The sequence below is a fragment of the Arachis stenosperma genome, chromosome 4 (genome assembly GCF_014773155.1).
Source record: "Arachis stenosperma cultivar V10309 chromosome 4, arast.V10309.gnm1.PFL2, whole genome shotgun sequence".
NCBI classification, from domain to species: domain Eukaryota; kingdom Viridiplantae; phylum Streptophyta; class Magnoliopsida; order Fabales; family Fabaceae; genus Arachis; species Arachis stenosperma.
In genome coordinates, this window is record NC_080380.1 from 38951235 (window position 1) to 38968351 (window position 17117).

At 36.5% G+C, this 17117-nt stretch overlaps 1 protein-coding gene across 1 annotated transcript; it reads left to right on the forward strand.

Moving 5' to 3' along the window:
• The first annotated feature begins 2424 nt into the window (after positions 1-2424).
• LOC130976729 (uncharacterized) lies at positions 2425-6101 on the forward strand. Its single transcript, XM_057901649.1, has 2 exons — positions 2425-4885; positions 5542-6101. Exons 1-2 carry the CDS (start codon positions 2528-2530, stop codon positions 5791-5793), a joined length of 2610 nt encoding a protein of 869 aa, XP_057757632.1. The 5' UTR covers positions 2425-2527; the 3' UTR covers positions 5794-6101.
• Positions 6102-17117: the final 11016 nt, after the last annotated feature.

Consider the following 17117-nt stretch of genomic DNA (forward strand, 5'->3'; position numbering starts at 1 on the left):
AATGAACACTAATTTGAGAACAAAAGTGGTATGTAATTTCCCATGTCAAAAATAACCATTTCTGTTTGTTTTAGAGGGTAGGAAGCACTTAGATGCGTTTGGACGCCAGCCAGAAAAGCATAGCGCATGGGTTTCTGCTGAAAAAAATTGCAAAATATTTATCGTTCATGTTATCAATTAATTTAGAAATTAGAACACACCATCATCTTTCGTAAATCACAACTCATATTAATTAACTAATTATGGTGTAATTACTAATTAGGATTGCACTGAAAATTTGAAGATAATCTTAAACTTGTATTACAATTCACGGTATTAACGACATGACTCATTATTTATACGTATAGATTCACCAATTTACTACAGTTATTGTTTACAATCTTAACGTACAAATTAAATAACGAATACGTACATACATACAAATATACCATACATTTAGTTTACTTTCAATTAAATTCTACAGGTATAATAATTTTTTTCCTAACAATTGATCAATCCACTAATAATTTTTGAGATTTCATTAATTTTTAAACAAGTACACATGAATCAGAATAATTTACAAACACACTATATAAAATTTGCACACACACATGAATTATTATAGGACAAACTACCAAATTTGTTTTTGATTTTTAAATATGTTGACAAAACTATTTTTTACTTTTATTAACAACAAAAATATTTTTAAAATATTTTAAAATACAACAATAATATCTAATATTAAATATATATTCTAAAAAAATTACTTTAAAAATTGACTTTTTTGATGCGATTTATTGCCAGCATAACTAAAAAAATAATATTTTTATCGTTAAAATTTGAAAATTTTATGCTATGTAGATCTTTTTTGTGATTTTTTTGTTAACATAAAAAAATTAAAAAATATTAAAAATTTAAAGATCAAATTTTGATTTGATTTTTTGTATGTGTTTTTTAAATAGTTATTTAAATATTTCTATAAAATTTAAAATCAAACGTATAAATACTTTGCCTGAAACAAAAATTGATTTTTTTTGGTGACTGAAACAAAAATTGTTTACTATTGATAAAATAATATTCCTTTTTATTATTTTTGTCGCGTCTTATAATATTTTGCCAAATACAACTGTGTTTTTTTTTCTACTTAATTTCAATTCAAAATAAGACTCAAAGAAATTATTAGAAATCTAGAATAGAAAAGAGTAAAAGGAAAAAGAAAGAGGCATGTGTTATGTGTATTATCCACCAAGATTAGTAGTAGGAAGAAGCCATGATAATGATGACGATGATGAATGACAACGAAGAATCATGATTGTGTATCAAAATACACTCACAAGTGCTGCCATCATCACTGATTATTTTCTCCTTCCTTTACTTCGCTTCCAATCTACCTTCCTTTCCTTCTTCCATCTTTCAAGCCACCCCATCAACCACCCTTTCGGAACTATCCTCGGGATCTCCGAATACCACACTTTATTTCCCGCCATCACATAACTAACTCACCTCCCTTCGCTTCTCCACCATTCTTTTCTCTTCTCCAATAACGGTAAGTTCATTTCTTTCACTCTTCACAAAAACTTTGATCTTTGTCGATTGTTTACAACAGCTTTTAAGTTTTTAACAACCTTTTTTTCCCGACAATGTTGTTTTGCAACGTTGTGTGTGTTTTGTTTTTTCTACTCTTCTTTTCTTTCGAATTTCTGAGCACGTGCTGGGAATTAGAAACCCATCGTTGTTTCGGCATTAATTGCCCCTCGAAGATGTCACTCTCCATGTGTTGCACGAGTGTTGTTAGCCATTGAAGTTGCGTATGCTTATTTTGTTTCTTTTGCTGCAATCTGTGTTCTGTTTTTTGGGCTCTGTGCCTAATAGATACAAAACGCATTCATTAATCACTATGGCAACAAAATGATGTGTACTCTATCATTTGCGCATAACTCAAGTGGCACCAATGGTTAGTGAATGTAGTAGTAGTAGTGTGTTGTTCGAGGAAACGAGTTAGATATCCATCGTTTTTATCTCTGCTTGCTGTATTAGAACGTGGGGAATGCTTTCTACAGCTCTACCAGCATTTCATTTTCTACACTTAATACAATCTTTTCACACTCTCTTCCATTCATTATCAATTTGCCTTTTTTTTTTTGTCTTTAGTATTGATATTTGAATCATCTAGTTAGTGTTAGAACGAAGGAAGCAAGTCTCTTTGTAAAAGGTGCGATTGACTACATCTTACAACTAACATGTTTCGGAGTATTGTTTAGTACTTCTAGGAATTTGTTAAATTTATTTGCTGATTTGTAATGTTCTCAACATATTCTTGCATTTGCATCTATGTTTTTACAACTTGATTAGTCCCTTTCAATGGAACTGAATTTATTGTGAACATTTTCTTGCAGATAGATAATTTTCCCTATTGGAGAAAGAAACTACGAACGCTGCAGCATATTTGGTGAAACATCAGAGTGAAATTTAAGTATATGTTAATGTTATGTCTCAACATTGAATACACAATTTGCAAGTAACGAGTTTCTGATTCCCCTCTGAAGAGATGGGGTTCAGTTTACACCTAAAAAAGAACAGCTCGAAAAAGCAAAGTGGCGCCAAGACAGCGAATAAGGAACCTTCTCCTCTACACCAATTCAGCAACCATCCATGTCCAAAGGATCCAGATAAGATGAAAGCCAAAAAGCTATCTAGTGGTGTTGTTCCACCACAATGCAATGATCCTGATCATAAATCAGTGAAAGATGTGGCAAAAAAGATTGCGAACCGCGACAAGAGCGCCAAGGGAAGCTCGAGGACTAATAGTGATGAGCTTGTTAAGTACATGTCCAATTTGCCAGGTTATCTCCAGCGCAGCGCGGATAGAGGCAAAAACCTCCAAGGGAAGGCCTTGAATTTTGGGGTTCTGGATTGGTCAAGGCTTGAGAAATGGAAGAACAGAGAAATGCACGTTCCGGCTCTATATAGCAGCTTCGCGAAATTCAATACCGGCGAAGCTTCATCATCGAGAGTAGCCCCCGGCACGTCATCTAACATTGCTCGTGGCGGTAGAAAACTTGATGATAACAAGAAAAGATTGGACTCTTCAGGTTCCAAGGCACCTCATAAGGAAGTATTTCCTGAAAGTTCAAATGTTTCATCTGTTGAATTCGAGTCGTTTCGGAAGAAGACTCATCAAAAGGAGTGGAGGACTGAAAGTCTTGCATCTAAGTCTAGGAATCATAATGGAGTCTCATTGGGTTCTAATTCAAATTTAAATTATGGTAGAGATGTTAATTTTGAAGCTAAGAAGAGCTTGGAGGGTATCCAGCAGCAGCAGCATATCCTCAGGACAAAAGAGAGAATTCACAAGCCGAGTTCTCCGCGGCGACATACATCGCTAAGGCTGAAAAACAAAGGAGTTTCGTTCAGTTCTCAGAAGAAAATGATGGATCAGTTTCAGACATTAGATGCAGATGGTGATGGCCAAAGGAAATTCAACAGTAAACCAAGCAATATTGTTCTGCTTCGGCCGCGCCGAGTTCAGCAGTTCAATTCTTCTACTGCAGATTATTATGAGCTGTCTAAATTAAGATCTTCACATGATGATGACAATTCGGAATCAAGCCACAGTAGCCTCTTCACTTTCCTTCCAGAGGAGGTCTCCGAAGAGCTGTGTTCTGAAATTCGACATTCTAGTACACTGACTTCTGTGACCGATGAACCTTCCACTTCTTCAGAAAGAATGGAACACATTGCTGATTCGGATTCGGATGTTGATTCACACCCTGGAGATATCTTCCTTTTGAAGGATGTCTTAAACATTAAGCTTGAGAATGGCCAAGAAACTGCTGAGGTGGCAGATCAGAATAGCCAGAACTCTTCTCCGAATTACAAGCTTAGCTTGAGCTTTGATCAGATGAGAAGAAGTTTCAGTTTGAAGGAGCAGGATCTTCCTCCGCAACTTAGTGCAAAATCTGGACCATTGACAACTGAATCTTTAGAAAATTCTATGAAGGAAAAGGAAAAGGGTCATAAGAGAACAAGGTCCACTCCCTTTCTTAAGTTATTTGATCCTTTGTTGAAGCATAATGCATCCAACACACAGCATTCAAACGAAAGTAGTCTTGCAGCACAAGCAATCACAGGTTTAAATCCGCTCGCTGACAAAAGCAAAGGATCTTCAATTCAAGCGATTCTGCAGCTAACAATAAAGAATGGACTGCCTTTGTTTAAATTTTTGCTCAATAATGAAAGAAAGGTTCTAGCAGCTACCATGAAAAGTTTGGCCTCGCCGGAGAAGGACGATGCAGGGTTCTGTTTTTCGTTCTACCTTGTTAACGAAATCAAGAAAAAGAGTGGTGGATGGAGGAGTCATGTAAGCAAAGATAAAAGCTGCGGATATGTGTACAATATGGTTGGTCAGATGAAGTGTTCGAGCCGAAAGATCGACCAAAGGAGCAACCAGAACAGCAAGAGAGAGTGCATGGTGAAAGAATATGTCCTGTTTGGAGTTGAAATCGACAATGCAGATCAAAAGGCATCAAAACTCAGCAAGAGGAAGGAGCTTGCAGCCATTGTTATGGAGATTCCTTGTGAAAACTCGAGCCGCGAGGGGGTGCATGATTATGATTTGATGAAGAAGGGATGCTTGAAGTGCTTGGAAGATCAAAGATGCTTTTGCATATCAGGAGAAAGAGATGTGTGTGGTAACATCACGGCTATTCTTCCAGGTGGTGTGCATAGTGAACCAACCAAAGGAGAGCCTTCGCCGTTGATCTACCGATGGAAATCCGGCGGAACGTGTGATTGTGGCGGTTGGGATGTTGGTTGCAAACTGCTTGTTATCTCCAACAAGAATCCTAGTTCAAATGTTCCAAGAACTTCAAAAACTCAACATGAGAGATTCCAACTCTTTGTCCAGGTATGCACGGATGATTCTGCAGTAAAATTTTTCTAACCGGTGTTTAAGTATAATCTTTATTTTTGAGGATTTATAAATAGCACAAACTTTAAATTGTTTTTGTACATTCAATGCATTAAAAACATTGATTTCATTCTTTCTTATTTTATCAAAATCTTCCATCAATAGATATGTAAATGTGTTTAGTAACTAGAAAGTGTCAGAAATTTAGAATTAGCGAGAGAAGACTAATTTAGAAAAGAGACATAAAAAGACAAACAAAATTTCTGTGTATTAGGAAAAGATTTGTTGTGCGAGAGAAGAATAATATAGTTCACTATTGTATAGTTTTAGAAATAAATACGTCATATGTAAATTATTTTATTCAAAAAAATATGTTTATGGTGTTTTGATACACATAAAAATTGTAAATTGACATTTGTAAATTATACACAATACTTTACCTAATTAGTGAATTCATAGAAACAGATTTGGATCCTCTAAATTTTGTATTTCATTTTAGAGGGTAAAATATAATCTCTCACCATTTATTTTATGGGTGAAACTAAGAAAAAACATAAGAGAGAAAACATTGAGGATAAGATTTTCTAGTTAATATAAACAATTATTTATTATAGATCGCCCTTTAAAACACTAGCAATTTTCCTAACTTTCAGGAAGGAGCAGACCCAAGCACACCTCTTTTCACTTTGGCACCACTGAAGGATGGATTTTACTCGGTAGAATTCAGCTCAACGATTGATCATTTGCAGGCATTCTTCATTTCCGTGGCCGTTTTGAGCAGCCAAAAACTACCAACTTTTTTAGAAATGAGTAACATGCATGATGACATCAAGTATGAACTTCAAGGAAAAGCATCAATAAATTATAATCCAATTCCACCAGTCTCCCCAGTTGGCAGAGTTTAATTTCCACAGGTAGCTCAGAGAAACAAGGGAATGCACTGTACACAACATGCCTCTGTTTCCCTTCTTCCTTACCGTAGAAACTGTTGTAGCAGAAAATGTAAGTTCATAGTATTTTTCTTTTCGTTGTACGAAAGTACCACACTGCACCAACGCCATGCCCTTGTTTGTACAAAATACAATATCAACGAATAAAACCTCTAGGGTTATATACTGCACAACTTTGGGCATGTATAATAGAAAAAGCTGAAACTAGAAGATGCTCCAAAGTTGGGCTGGTGCCTTCAATGTACTTTTGGTTGTTCAAATTATGGTACGTATATAAATCAAATAAATAACATGGCGTTTTTGGTATAGTATATGATTTAAGTTTGTAGGTTTTATACGCATTGAGAAACAGGAGTTTGAATCAATGCACTCTTTTTAAATTTATTTGCATTATTGATTAAGCAGAAAATTTTTTCAATTTAGTCTCTCATAACTACAGAAGATATAAGAGAAAAAAATAGACACGTCATTAATATATATTCTGATTCAATCTCAATGTGCAGTGAAGTCTACGTTCAATCTCTACTATAATTATAGTAGAATTTTACTATAACAATCTCGAGATTACAATTATTAATTTCAAGACAAAGACAAAGACAAACAAATCATACCAGTTTAACGCCAAGACAAATAAAACATTATATCATGCTTCGCAAACTGATTCCCAGACTAAACAAACTCTCTAAAATAGAACAAACTAAGACGGGAACAAACTAAAACTATGTTGTATTTTCTTTCTAATTTATGACTTATTGTTCATAGACTCTTTTAAAATATTCTCTCAAATAATCATATGCCTTGTTCTTAGTATTAAGAAAACTCAAAAACTGAATATCAAATACAAAATATCAAATACAAACTAAAGTGAAGAAAAAAGACACTCAATTGTGCAGTGTTGGATTTTTGAATTGTTCTCCCTTAGTCTCTTCAAAATTGATTCTGTTTTTTATATCTAAACCTTGGCTCTTTTCTAACTATTGTAGCAAATAATTCTCCATAAAGACTTGATTCTTTTTTTTTTCTTTGGGCAGCTGCAAATTTCTTTTCATAATTTCTTCAAATATTGTTCTTAATAGTTGATTCTTTCTTGAATAAATCAGCATTAATACTAATCCAAAATCTAAAACTTTATAGCACAATCAATCAAAATATAATTAATTAATTATTTAAATTAAATTATTATTTGTCATCACAATAAATTATAAAATCTTTTTCAGACTCAACAAAGTTTAAATAAACAAGATGACTTTTGGTCATCACTCATCACAATATCTCCAATTGAAAATGTATGTATGTCTTCAAAACTTTAAAATAGCAGCCTATATTGATAGGGAAAAATTAAGTTTGTTTTGGTGGGAAATCAATCTTAAATGTTGACCATGTCAAATTTTTAAACTCTTAATAATTATAAACTGATGAAAATTTTAACATTTTTAGACTATATTAAAACTAAGTCTAAACTAAATTTAGAGTTTAGACTAAGCCTAATCAATGAGTTAAATCAAAGAAGAGAGAAAACACCATAAAGTGACGATAGAGCACAACAACGGTGATGAGCACATTAACGACAACAAAAGAAGATCAACTATGAAAATTAAGCGACAATAACCGATAATGATGGCACGAGAATAGACTAACAACGGATAGTATGACAACAGTGACAAAACTAGAGGGGGCAACTAGAGATATCAATAGGGCGGGTAGAAGCAGGAGTGCCTCCCTGCTCCATATTCTACTTACTTTTACTTTATTTTAATTTTGTCCGATAAAATTTTGTTTTATATTAAATATATCTCTAATAATTAATTTTTTAAAAAGGTTAAAACTAATTTAACTACAATTTCATAAGAATAATTTTCAATACAAATAAATCAAACATAAAATTCTATCACTAGCTCTTCTTTATCAAGCATTATTGATAGATTAGTTTTAAGTTTCTTAAAAATTTAACTGTCTGCATAAATTCAATACAAATTAAAAAAATTTGGAATAAAATTTATAAATATTTTAAAAATTTTGACAAATTCAAAAACAAAAAATATATTTTACTATTATTTTTATTATATATTTCAGCATATTTTTATATGTTCGAACAAAATTTTTATACTAAAATGTTTATTATACAATTATCTGAATATAATTTTTTATTCTTTATTTTTAAAAATATTTTCATTCTCAAAATTTTTTCCCTCAATTTCTCCCCTACTTTTCTCTAAGATGTTTTAATTCAAATTATTTAAATATAATATTTACGAAAATGTGTAATCTATAGCTTATTTACGTTTATCCATAAACAATCATATTTCAGATACAGTGCCCAAAAATACGTTAAACAAATATTCCAAATACACTATATCCTAGATATAAAATATGGAAGCAAAGTATAACCCATAAGACTCCAAATTTTTAAAAATTAAATAATAAATTATTTATAATTTGTTATATTTAGTTAAAATTATATTTTTAGAGATTTTTATCTATAAATCGGACAATTTCTTATTTATAATTTAGAATTTTAGTAATTAAAAAATAACGAGAATTTTATGTTCTTTAATTTGAATATTCAGACTTTTAATTGATGATAAAATGGTATTTTAAATATAACTATTTTGTATTTAATTTGATTTTAAATTATTACTCTATCCTTTTATTTTTAATAAAATTACTACACTACCTTTACCTATTTTAATTTAAAGAAACCCTATCCTAAAACTACGCACACATTCTCATTAACACTAATTCAAACACTCAGCCGCTACCCCTTTTTTCCCTCAGCACCATAATCCTCACCATCATTCTTACACACAAAAAAATGCACCCACACCCACGGAGAAGAGAGAGAGCAGAGAAGAAGAAGACGGAGACGGCGCCGATGAGTGTCACTGCCACCGCTGTCGTCGACGCTGCTGCAGAAAGGAGAAGATGAGGACGACGTGACAGGGGGAGAGAGTAAAAGAGAGATAGACAGACAGAGAAAGAGAACGTGTCATCGCGTCTCGTTGCCGCCAGCGCCATCAAGCCCTGTCACCATGTACATTACCGCTCCTTGGAGTCGTGGAGTTTGTTGCCATTGTTGAGAGAGAGGAGAGACCTCGAGAGAGGGAGGCAGAACGCGAGGAAGCCGCCACCGTCACCGTCGCTAGAAGCTACCACCATCACTATCGCGGGTGTAGGGGACCGTCGCCTTCATTGGTGGGTGGTGCACGAAATTGTGATCAATACTTTTCAAAACATAAACAATCCCTAGTAATGGCTCCAAAGACTTGGTGCTCAATACCATGGCATAAACACAACTTCGCACAACTAACCAGCAAGTGCACTGGGTCGTCCAAGTAATACCTTACGTGAGTAAGGGTCGATCCCACGGAGATTGTTGGTATGAAGCAAGCTATGGTCACCTTGTAAATCTCAGTCAGGCAAACTCAATTGGGTATAGTGATAAACGCATAAAACACAAAGATAAAGATAGAGGTACTTATGTAATTCATTGGTAGGAACTTCAGATAAGCGTATGAAGATGCCTTCCCTTCCGTCTCTCTACTTTCCTACTGTCTTCATCCAATCCTTCTTACTCCTTTCCATGGCAAGCTCGTGTAGGGTTTCACCATTGTCAGTGGCTACCTCCCATCCTCTCAGTGAAAGCGATTGCATATGTCCTGTCACGGCATAGCGGAATTCAGCTGTCGGTTCTCGGTCAGGCCGGAATAATATCCATTGATACTTTTGCGTCTGTCACTAACGCCCCGCCTGCTAGGAGTTTGAAGCACGTCACAGTCATTCAGTCATTGAATCCTACTCAGAATACCACAGACAAGGTTTAGACCTTCCGGATTCTCTTGAATGCCGCCATCAGGTCCTGCCTATACCACGAAGATTCCGATTAAAGAATCCAAGAGATATTCACTAGAGCCTTGGTTGCTTGTAGAACAAAAGTAGTTGTCAGTCACCTTGTTCATAAGTGAGAATGATGATGAGTGTCACGGATCATCACATTCATCAAGTTGAAGAACAAGTGATATCTTAGAACAAGAACAAGCGGAATTGAATGGAAGAACAATAGTAATTGCATTAATACTCGAGGTACAGCAGAGCTCCACACCTTAATCTATGGTGTGTAGAAACTCCACCGTTGAAAATACATAAGAACAAAGTCTAGGCATGGCCGAATGGCCAGCCTCCCAAGGAGGGTTTAATCATCAAAACATGATCAAAAGATGAAAATACAATAGTAAAAGGTCCTACTTATAGAAAACTAGTAACCTAGGGTGTACAGAGATGAGTAAATGACATAAAAATCCACTTCCGGGCCCACTTGGTGTGTGCTTGGGCTGAGCAATGAAGCATTTTCGTGTAGAGACTCCTCTTGGAGTTAAACGCCAGCTTTTATGCCAGTTTGGGCGTTTAACTCCCATTTAGGTGCCAGTTCCGGCGTTTAACGCTGGAATTTCTTGAGGTGACTTTGAACGCCGGTTTGGGCCATCAAATCTTGGGCAAAGTATGGACTATCATATATTGCTGGAAAGCCCAGGATGTCTACTTTCCAACGCCGTTGAGAGCGCGCCAATTGGGCTTCTGTAGCTCCAGAAAATCCACTTCGAGTGCAGGGAGGTCAGAATCCAACAGCATCTGCAGTCCTTTTGAGTCTCTGGATCAGATTTTTGCTCAGATCCCTCAATTTCAGCCAGAAAATACCTGAAATCACAGAAAAACACACAAACTCATAGTAAAGTCCAGAAAAGTGAATTTTAACTAAAAACTAATAAAAATTTACTAAGAACTCAACTAAAACTACCAAAAACATACTAAAAACAATGCCAAAAAGCGTACAAATTATCCGCTCATCACAACACCAAACTTAAATTGTTGCTTGTCCCCAAGCAACTGAAAATCAAATAAGATAAAAAGAAGAGAATATACTATAGACTCCAAATTATCAATGAAACTAAGCTCCAAATTAGATGAGCGGGACTAGTAGCTTTTTGCCTCCGAACAGTTTTGGCATCTCACTTTATCCTTTGAAATTCAGAATGATTGGCTTCTTTAGGAACTCCGAATCCAGATAGTGTTATTGATTCTCCTAGTTAAGTATGATGATTCTTGAACACAGCTACTTATTGAGTCTTGGCCGTGGCCCAAAGCACTCTGTCTTCCAGTATTACCACCGGATACATACATGCCACAGACACATAATTGGGTGAACCTTTTCAGATTGTGACTCAGCTTTGCTAGAGTCCCCAATTAGAGGTGTCCAGGGTTCTTAAGCACACTCTTATTGCCTTGGATCACAACTTTATTTCTTTCTTTTTCTTTCTTTTTCTCTTTCTCCCCCTTTTTTTTTCGTTTTTCTCCTTCTCTTTTTTTTTTCTTTTGTATTCACTGCTTTTTCTTGCTTCAAGAATCATTTTTATGATTTTTTAGATCCTCAGTAACATGTCTCCTTTTTCATCATTCTTTCAAGAGCCAACAATTTTAACATTCATGAATCACAAATTCAAAAGACATATGCACTGTTTAAGCATACATTCAGAATTCAAAAAGTATTGTCACCACATCAAACTAATTAAGCTAGTTTTAAAGATGAATTTGAAATCCTGTACTTCTTGTTCTTTTGTGATAAAAACAGTTTTCATTTAAGAAAGGTGATGGATTCATATTCATAGCTTTAAGGCATAGACACTAAGACACTAATGATCATAAGACACAAACATGGATAAACATAAAGCACTAAAATTCGAAAAACAGAAAAATAAAGAACAAGGAGATTAAGGAACGGGTCCACCTTAGTGATGGCGGCTCTTTCTTCTTCTTGAAGATCCTATGGAGTGCTTGAGCTCCTCAATGTCTCTTCCTTGTCTTTGTTGCTCCTCTCTCATGATCCTTTGATCTTCTCCAATTTCATGGAGGAGGATGGCATGTTCTTGGTGCTCCACCCTTAGTTGTCCCATGTTAGAACTTAATTTTCCTAGGGAGGTGTTAATTTGCTCCCAGTAGTCTTGTGGAGGAAAGTGCATCCCTTGAGGTATCTCAGGGATTTCTTGATGAGAGGGGTCTCTTGTTTGCTCCATCCTTTTCTTAGTGATGGGCTTGAGGTCATGCCTTCTCAGTTGAACCGGCTTTGGATGCCATAAATGGTTATGGAAAAACAAAAACAATGCTTTTACCACACCAAACTTAAAAGGTTTGCTCGTCCTCGAGCAAAAGAAGAAAGAAGAGAGTAGAAGAAGAAGAAATGGAGGAGAGTGAGATGGCTTTGTGGTTCGGCCAAAAGAGGGGAAGAAGTGGTGTTTTATGAAGGATGGATGTGAGTGGTGAAGAGAAAGAGATGTTGAGGTGATTGGTGAATGGGTGAAGAAGAAGAGAGAGTGGTGGGGTTGTTTGGGGATCCTGTGGGGTCCACAGATCCTTAGGTGTCAAGGAAAAGTCATCCCTGCACCCAATGGCATCAAAAATCACGTTTTGATCCAATTCTGGCGTTAAACGCCGGGCTGGTGCCCATTTCTGGCGTTTAACGCCAGGTTCTTGCCCTTTTCTGGCGTTTAACGCCAGTCTGGTGCCCCTTTCTGGCGTTAAACGCCCAGAATGGTGCCAGACTGGGCGTTAAACGCCCAACTGCTAGCCTCACTGGCGTTTAAACGCCAGTGAGTTCTTCCTCCAGGGTGTGCTGTTTTTCTTCCTGTTTTTCATTCTGTTTTTGCTTTTTTCATTGATTTTGTGACTTCTTATGATCATCAACCTACAAAAAAGATAAAATAACAAAAGAAAATAGTTAATTATAAAACATTGGGTTGCCTCCCAACAAGCGCTTCTTTAATGTCATTAGCTTGACAGAGGACTCTCATGGAGCCTCACAGATGTTCAGAGCCGTGTTGGAACCTCTCAACACCAAACTTAGAGTTTGAATATGGGGGTTCAACACCAAACTTAGAGTTTGGTTGTGGCCTCCCAACACCAAACTTAGAGTTTGACTGTGGGGGCTCTGCTTGGCTCTGTTTTGAGAGAAGCTCTTCATGCTTCCTCTCCATGATGATAGAGGGATGTCCTTGGGCCTTAAACACCAAGGATTCTTCATTCACTTGAATGATCAACTCTCCTCTATCAACATCAATCACAGCCTTTGTTGTGGCTAGGAAGGGTCTGCCAAGGATGATGGATTCATCCATGCACTCCCCAGTCTCTAGGACTACGAAATCAGTAGGGATGTAATGGTCTTCAACTTTTACCAGAACATCCTCTACAAGTCCATAGGCTTGTTTTCTTGAGTTGTCTGCCATCTCTAGTGAGATTTTTGCAGCTTGCACCTCAAAGATCCCTAATTTCTCCATTACAGAGAGGGGCATGAGGTTTACACTTGACCCTAAGTCACACAAGGCCTTCTTGAAGGTCATGGTACCTATGGTGCAAGGTATAGAAAACTTCCCAGGATCCTGCCTCTTTTGAGGCAGTTTCTGCCTAGACAAGTCATCCAGTTCTTTGGTGAGCAAGGGAAGTTCATCTTCCCAAGTCTCATTTCCAAATAACTTGTCATTTAGCTTCATGATTGCTCCAAGGTATTTAGCAACTTGCTCTTCAGTGACATACTCATCCTCTTCAGAGGAAGAATACTCATCAGAGCTCATGAAATGCAGAAGCAAGTCCAATGGAATCTCTATGGTCTCATTTTGAGCCTCAGATTCCCATGGTTCCTCTTTGAGGAACTCAGAGGAGTTCAGTGCACGCCCACTGAGGTCTTCCTCGGTGGCGTTCACTTCCTCTCTTTCCTCTCCAGATTCGGCCATGGTTATGGCTTTGCACTCTCCTTTTGGATTTTCTTCTGTATTGCTTGGAAGAGTATTTGGAGGGAGTTCAGTAATTTTCTTGCTCAGCTGTCCCACTTGTGCCTCCAAATTCCTAATGGAGGATCTTGTTTCAGTCATGAAACTTTGAGTGGTTTTGATTAGATCAGAGACCATGGTTGCTAAGTCAGAGGGGTTCTGCTTAGAATTCTCTGTCTGTTGCTGAGAAGATGATGGAAAAGGCTTGCCACTGCTAAACCTGTTTCTTCCACCATTATTGCTATTGAAACCTTGTTGAGGTCTCTCTTGATTCTTCCATGAGAAATTTGGGTGATTTCTCCATGAAGAATTATAGGTGTTTCCATAGGGTTCTCCTAGGTAATTCACCTCTTCCATTGAAGGGTTCTCAGGATCATAAGCTTCTTCCTCAGATGAAGCATCCTTAGTACTGCCAGGTGCATTTTGCATTCCAGACAGACTTTGAGAAATCAAATTGACTTGTTGAGTCAATATCTTATTCTGAGCCAGTATGGCATTCAGAGTATCAATCTCAAGAACTCCTTCCTTCTGACTAGTCCCAGTGTTCACAGGATTTCTTTCAGAAGTGTACATGAATTGGTTATTTGCAACCATTTCAATTAGTTCCTGAGCTTCTGTAGGCGTCTTCTTCAGATGAAGAGATCCTCCAGCAGAGCTATCCAAAGACATTTTGGATAGTTCAGAGAGACCATCATAGAAAATACCTATGATGCTCCATTCAGAAAGCATGTCTGAGGGACATTTTCTGATTAATTGTTTGTATCTTTCCCAAGCTTCATAGAGGGATTTGCCATCCTTCTGTCTGAAGGTTTGGACTTCCACTCTAAGCTTACTCCATTTTTGAGGTGGAAAGAACTTTGCCAAGAAGGCATTGACTAGCTTTTCCCAAGAGTTCAGGCTATCTTTAGGTTGTGAATCCAACCATATTCTAGCTCTGTCTCTTACAGCAAAAGGGAATAGCAGCAGTCTGTAGACCTCAGGGTCAACCCCATTAGTCTTGACTGTGTCACAGATTTGCAAGAATTCAGCTAAAAACTGATGAGGATCTTCCATTGGAAGTCCATGGAACTTGCAATTCTGTTGCATTAGAGAAACTAATTGAGGCTTAAGCTCAAAGTTGTTTGCTCCAATGGCAGGGATAGAGATGCTTCTCCCATAAAAGTCGGGAGTAGGTGCAGTAAAGTCACCCAGCACCTTCCTTGCATTGTTTGCATTGTTGTTGTTTTCGGCTGCCATGTGTTCTTCTTCTTTGAAGAATTCGGTCAGGTCTCTAAAGAGAGTTGTGCTTTGGCTTCTCTTAGCTTTCTCTTCAAGGTCCTTTCAGGTTCAGGGTCAGCTTCAACAAGAATGCCTTTGTTTCTGCTCCTGCTCATATGAAAGAGAAGAGAACAAGAAAATATGGAATCCTCTATGTCACAGTACAGAGATTCCTTGAGGTGTCAGAGGAAAAGAAAAGTAGAAGACAGAAGTAGAAAATTCGAACTTATCAAAGAAGATGGAGTTCGAATTTTGTATTAAGGGATAGTGTTAGTCCATAAATAGAAGGATGTGAGAAGAAGGGAAGTAATTTTCGAAAATAAAGTAAAAGATTTTAAAAACATTTTTTTGAAAAACACTTAATTGATTTTCGAAAATAAGAGTGGAAAAGAAATCAAGTGATTTTTGAAAAAGATTTTGAAATTAGAAATCAAAAAGATTTGATTGAAAACCATTTTGAAAAAGATGTGATTAAAAAGATATGATTTGAAAACAATTTTAAAAAGATATGATTTGAAAACAATTTGAAAAGATATGATTTTAAAAATTAATGACTTGCTTAACAAAAAAAGATATGATTCAAACATAAAACCTTTCTCAACAGAAAAGGCAAAAAATGTTCAATCAAATCATTAATTGTTAGTAAGTATCTTTGAAAAAGGAAAGAAATTGATTTTGAAAACATTTGATTGAAAAGATATGATTTGAAAAAGATTTGATTTTGAAAAACTTTGAAAACTTGAAAAAAATTGATTTTGAAAACAAAATCTTCCCCCTTGTGCCATCCTGGCGTTAAACGCCCAGAATGGTGCACATTCTGGCGTTTAACGCCCAAACTACTACCCTTTTGGGCGTTAAACGCCCAACCAGGCACCCTGGCTGGCGTTTAAACGCCAGTCTGTCTTCTTCACTGGGCATTTTTGAATGCCCAGCTTTTTCTGTGTGATTCCTCTGCAGTATGTTCTGAATCTTCAATTCTCTGTATTATTGACTTGAAAAGACACAAATAAAAAATATTTTTGGATTTTTAATAATGAGGAATAATCAAAATGCAACTAAAATCAAATAACAATGCATGCAAGACACCAAACTTAGCAGTTTGTATACCATTGACACTAACAAAATGAGAATGCATATAACAAAACACTCAAGTCAATAGAATTCAAAGATCAAAACAAAGAAATCATCAAGAACAACTTGAAGATCAATGAGGACACATGCATGAATGCAATAAGAATAGAAACATGCAATTGATACTAAACTTAAGATGAGACTCTAGACTCAAACAAGAAATATTTTTGGATTTTATGCTTTTGTAATTTTTTTTTTTGTTATTTTTCGAAAATTAGGTGAAAAGGAAAATAAAGGTATCAAAATTCTTAATGAGAATTCCAGGAATCATGCAATGTTAGTCTAAAGCTTTAGTCTAAAGGAATTAGACATAGCTAGCTAAGCTTCAGCAGGACATTGCATTCAAGAGCTAAATTGATGATGATCAATCAGCTTTGGTGATGATAAGAACATCACCTTGAAACACTAGAATTCATTCTTAAGAACTCTGAAGAAAAATAATACCTAATCTAAGCAACAAGATGAACCGTCAGTTGTCCATACACAAGAACAATCCCCGGCAACGGCGCCAAAAACTTGGTGCGCAAAATTGTGATCACTACAACTTCACACAACTAACCAGCAAGTGCACTGGGTCGTCCAAGTAATACCTTACGTGAGTAAGGGTCGATCCCACGGAGATTGTTGGTATGAAGCAAGCTATGGTCACCTTGTAAATCTCAGTCAGGCAAACTCAATTGGGTATAGTGATAAACGCATAAAACACAAAGATAAAGATAGAGGTACTTATGTAATTCATTGGTAGGAACTTCAGATAAGCGTATGAAGATGCCTTCCCTTCCGTCTCTCTACTTTCCTACTGTCTTCATCCAATCCTTCTTACTCCTTTCCATGGCAAGCTCGTGTAGGGTTTCACCATTGTCAGTGGCTACCTCCCATCCTCTCAGTGAAAGCGATTGCATATGTCCTGTCACGGCATAGCGGAATTCAGCTGTCGGTTCTCGGTCAGGCCGGAATAATATCCATTGATACTTTTGCGTCTGTCACTAACACCCGCCTGCTAGGAGTTTGAAGCACGTCACAGTCATTCAGTCATTGAATCCTACTCAGAATACCACAGACAAGGTTTAGACCTTCCGG